Here is a 4,991-nt window from a genome sequence, read left to right on the forward strand (position 1 = left end):
TCATTTTATTTTAAACCCTACACTTGTCTCGTTCCGTAACACGTCTCGATTGATCCACAGGTGCACTGCGAGCTGACGCCGCTGAAGGACTTTTATCGCGAGTTCCACTACGCATACCGGCTGTCTCCACACCCCAACATCCTCAAGGCGTACTCGGTGGCATTCCGGGCGCCGCAGGAACAGTGCCTCGTGTTCGCCACGGAGGTGGCCCCGCTCGGGGACCTGATGGGGCTGGTGCGTCCGGGTGGGCTGCCTGAGTCGCACGTCAAGAGGATAGCCCAGCAGGTAGCCTCGGCACTCCACTTCATGCACACCTCGGGTCTGGTGAGTAGGGTCTGCGCGTAAACAAACAATGCAAGCTTTTACTAGCTGTTTTGACATACGCCTTTAGCTGCCGGTCTCCATGAGTCGCTCGCTGACGCAAGCGTTTCGGCTGTTCTAGGTGCACCGGGACGTGAAGCCGGAAAACATACTGGTATGGTCGTCGGACTGCAGCCTGGTGAAGCTGTGCGACTTCGGCTGCACGCGCGTCATCGGAGAGCTGGCCACGCGTCCCCGGGGCGCGTGGAGCACCGGCCTACCGCCCGAGCTGAGCGACGCGGTCCGCAACGAGCGGGTGGCGTCCAAGCCCGCCGCGGACTGTTGGGCTCTCGCCGTCAGCCTTATCGTGTGCCTTACGGGGTCGCCGCCGTGGAGAGCGCCCGCCGCCATCGCCGACCCCAGCTACAGGGCCTTTCGCCGTTGGCAGAAGCGCCGCACCGCGCAAGTCCCCCACGCATTCAAGAGGTTTACGCCTCGGTAAGGGCCGACAGAAACGTCCTCATTCTGATATGTTTACGAAAATTGCCACTGTATGTCTGTAAGGCAAACGTGTTTGCTTTCGTTGTCACAGGTTGCTGCGCATGCTCAAGCGTATGCTGGAGCCTCACCCTGAGAAGCGGCCGGCCGTGACGGAGGTCAACAAGTACCTCAAGGACTCATGGTTTTTGGAGGGAAGTAAAGGCCCCAGCCCTTCTTCCTCGGCGCACGCCATCTTCGCCGGTACGCCATCGACTGGTCCATTCGGGAGAGCGACCCCGGGGCCGGGGCCCGTGGCCTGCCTCGGCGGCCTTGGGGCGTGCCCTCAGTGCCCGCCGGCACCCACCTCGGGCCCGGGGGACAGACCCGACCCTGCCAAGGGCCGCCTCAGGCACATCCTCAGCAGCTACGGCCTGGAGACAACGGTGGACCAGGGGACGGCTACTCGGCGCATATGGGACTGGGTAAGTGTGGAGGGGAGCAGCTCGCTGAAACACGAACTTGCCGCGTCAAACTTGGCTTAACAACTGAATTTCATCTGCGACTCTTAGGTTCAGAGCTGCGAGCTACCACCCCATGATAACTCGGACGGTATCTGAAGGTCGCTTCACCTGGTGTCGCCTAACGGAAACAACGCGCACCAGGCTGTGACCAACCCCCACCCGCTGATGGCCTGGCGCCAGCCCAGGGTGGAGGTCACCGAAGACGAAGATGACGACTTCGAGGAGGAGGAGGAGGAGGGTGAGGAGGAGAAAGTTGCTCGCGATGAAGCCCTTCCAGACCAACTTCAGATAAGGGTCGAGTCTTCCAACAGCAGTTGTTCCCCGGCGGGGAGTACCTCCGCTGGCCCTTGCCAGCCGTTCTTCATCGCGCACACTCTCCGGAGGAGGAGCATCAGCGACCCTGGTAGGCTCGCCTCCGTCCTGGTGTTTGGGCAGGACAACGACCCAGGACCTGGTCCGGGTCCCGGCCGACTTGACGGGGCTCTGCTTCCTGGTCCTGGGCCGCACCGGGCGCACCCCAGCATGACGCATTCAGTCGATAAGATCGTCGACTTTCTCAAGTTCCTCAACTGACGACAGGCCGCGCTGCTGTGCCTCGTATGTTGCTACCTGCTCAAGGTGGTCCTCTCGGCCTGAATGTGACCTCGGCCGCTAGCAGGCGCAGCATACGCCACACAGCGAGCTCGGGAATGAGGGGGTCACGACCTCGCCCCACTACCACTCCCCGTGCGGCGGCACGTGCACTTACCTTCATTTAGTATGACAGAGCTGCCACCTACGTCAACTTTCAGTCGATTCAAGTTGGCGTCATCGCTACTTCATGTGGAGTCTACAAGACAGGTGCAGCAGCCGGCCGGACTGTTTTACAAGAGGGCATAATCATCCTTTCGCTAGGATGAGACTGGATTTACGTAGATTGTAGAGTGTTTTGCTTGCCACCCCCTCTCCGTTTCCCCCGTTTTTCTCCTTTCCTCGTTTTTTTCAGTCCTATTCCTAGTTCTATACAGTCTTTCTGTGCTAATAGCTGTGAGAAACGATTTTCTTGTGCCAAATGATTCTTTTGTTTTTAAGAGATGTCCTGCCACACACTAGTAGATTTGAGAATAGCGGAGTGTACACCTGCAGTACTCTCCCCTGAAATAGCCTTCAGCGGGTATTTCGGTGCACTCGCCGGTGCGAGCGGATTTGTCTACTCCCTCTGCCGTTCGGCGCCATAGCCCCTGTGAGTAGGCAAGCCCACGCTCACCGGAACGTGCCCCGCAACATCCTGGACAGAGTTATATTTTAAGAGGTATAAGTTTATAGTGACTTTTTGGCCAAAACGTATCCGCTGTCGCATTTATACTTCTTTAATCCCTGTCTCCTTTTTCATATATTTTATCATACCTGTGCAGTACTTTGTATGTTAGTTCAATGATGTAGAGTTCTGAGACTTGATGAATGAATTTTGATTGACTTGGCATAGAAAATATAATCGGAACCATAAATTTAATAAAATCAAAACGAAATTGATTAATGAACAATGGTTTGCTCAAGGGGCTCATGCTTATAAACTATGGTCTAGTTTCCTTAAATTAGAGGTAGGGGCCGCATAAAGTTCTCAAATGACTGAGATATTATTTGCCGTAAAAAGTACAAAGATATGTTTACGCTTTTCCTTTTGTAGTCAATGTTCATATTTTTAAAGGAAATGCTATACTGACAGAATGTGCCAGTAAAAGAGTATTAAACAGTAAAGAGGATTTAAATGAGAAAATGAAATTTGGGAATTTTGAAAGAGACAATGATAAATTATAACAATGATTTCAATCAGGGATTGACCGCTTTTTGATTATGACATCGCCAGGGACTTGATGAGGAATATGGTGGAAATCTATTGACAGTTCCACATGCCTCAACTCTGCAGTGCACATTTAAGCACATTCCTGACGAAAAATAAATATATAAAAAGATTGTAACGCTATTGTTATGATTCAGAAGTCTTAGAAATACATTCCACTGTGTTTGTGGAGAGCTAAGAAGATGCTTCATAGTTGTTTCTGAATAAAGAACTGTAGTAAAATGTAGTGTAAAACTACGTGATATACCTTTATCTTAGGCAGTGCTAGCAAGTTCTTCCATGCTGTAAAATATTTTTTTAAATATGTATAAGATTAAGTGATGTGCCATTTCACATATCGAATGTTATTTGAATACAGGTGAACAGCCTGTCTGTTGCAAGCAGTTTGCATCTTCAAACTACAAGGAAATTCTAAACATATGTCGTTGTAATGATACCCTTGCTTGGGAACCGTACATACGTTTCTTGATTGTTTGAGACAATATTTACTGTAGTGGACCAATGTACTCAATGTAGATTTTTACCCCAGTGATAAGGTCACCTAATCAACAGAATTTCAAATAAATTGTAACGGCTTGGTAAGCCTTTCAGAAAATTTGCCCTTACAACGAGAAAGGTGTCACTTGCAGACATATTCAATTCAAACGAACAGTTTTTTCCTTTTCTCCTAGAACTTGAAGCTTGCTTTATACCAAGCTGAGAATTTTCTTAAACTATGTAGTTTGCTAATAATTAAAAGTCTTGAGGGTTCATCACAGGGACACTTTTATTCTACTAATTAAACATTAGATTATGATTTGGTGTTAGCAAATATCGTGAACTGTTACTGATAAAATCAGAAATAAGGACTGTACGCTATGCTGACATTTAGTAAATTCAGTATTAATAAAATAGATAAAATGTATCTTCCTGTAGATATTTAGCAAAATTGTGCAAACATTGCTATTTTACCTGCAATATTATCTGAGAGCTCGAAGTAAACGTGACAATTTTAAAAATAAAATGTTCATTCAATACTCTTGTTTGTTCTTATTCCATCCACTATCCTTAGTCTGATAGGTATAGAGGCGAAATAAACTGGGATTTAAATGTCTGATGAGGCGGGGCTCCAGGACTTTGAGAGCGCTTTCGTTTTGAAGCTGAAACATGCCACGGTGCACAGTCTGTCGTAGACCATGTGAGCACCTGGGGTAGCGCCGGGCCATCCTCCTCGTCCTTAAAATCACACCCTACTCCGCGCGCACAGAGACTTTGGCCGGTATCAGATGTGTGCGGCGGCGGCGGGTGTCGGCTCGCGTAAAGCAAGCGAGACCCTCGTAGTACATCGATGGGTGTTGGTGTTACGTCCCTGTTTCTATCTACCAGCTGTACAAACGATGCAGCACGGTAGTTGCCTACCCTATAGGCACTCTGTCGGCTACAGGTGGGCCGGAAGGGGCCTTTGACTACCTGCCCATGACGTGCAGCAGCTGTTGCTGTTCGTTTATACTGAGGACCGCATAGCATGTACTCTTTCATCGGGTTCTCGTTTGTGCACGTATACAAATCAAACAGTTTATAATACGCACTTTGATTTAGCACTTAGCAAAGATATTCCAAACTCCTTAACAGCTTAACGAAGTCAATTATTGCGGGTACACAGGGTGGGCCGTAGACCCCGTCGTTTATATTCTGCTTATACTGTACCGGGCTTGCCTGCCGTCGCTCACAACGGCGCCTTACCTTAGGGCTCCGTGTGAGTGTGACACCCGCCCGCACGTCTGCATGCGGTACAGTACAAGAAAATAACAAAGTAGACGCACGTTTAAACCGTGTGAAGCTGAGCTAAATGTGCGTCTACCTTGGCCTGC

At 49.5% G+C, this 4,991-nt stretch overlaps 1 protein-coding gene across 1 annotated transcript; it reads left to right on the plus strand.

The window, feature by feature from the left end:
* Window positions 1–39: 39 nt before the first annotated feature.
* Window positions 40–4,157, plus strand: LOC113217850 (serine/threonine-protein kinase meng-po; the record flags this gene model as incomplete). The annotated part of the gene is made up of 4 exons (XM_052277163.1): window positions 40–324; window positions 443–798; window positions 893–1,262; window positions 1,350–4,157. Coding segments are annotated over 4 exons (1,059 nt in total), but the record flags the coding sequence as incomplete, so codon positions are not given.
* Window positions 4,158–4,991: the final 834 nt, after the last annotated feature.

The sequence above is a fragment of the Frankliniella occidentalis genome, unplaced genomic scaffold, assembly GCF_000697945.3.
Source record: "Frankliniella occidentalis isolate FOCC.00 unplaced genomic scaffold, Focc_3.1 Scaffold5957, whole genome shotgun sequence".
NCBI classification, from domain to species: Eukaryota; Metazoa; Arthropoda; class Insecta; order Thysanoptera; family Thripidae; genus Frankliniella; species Frankliniella occidentalis.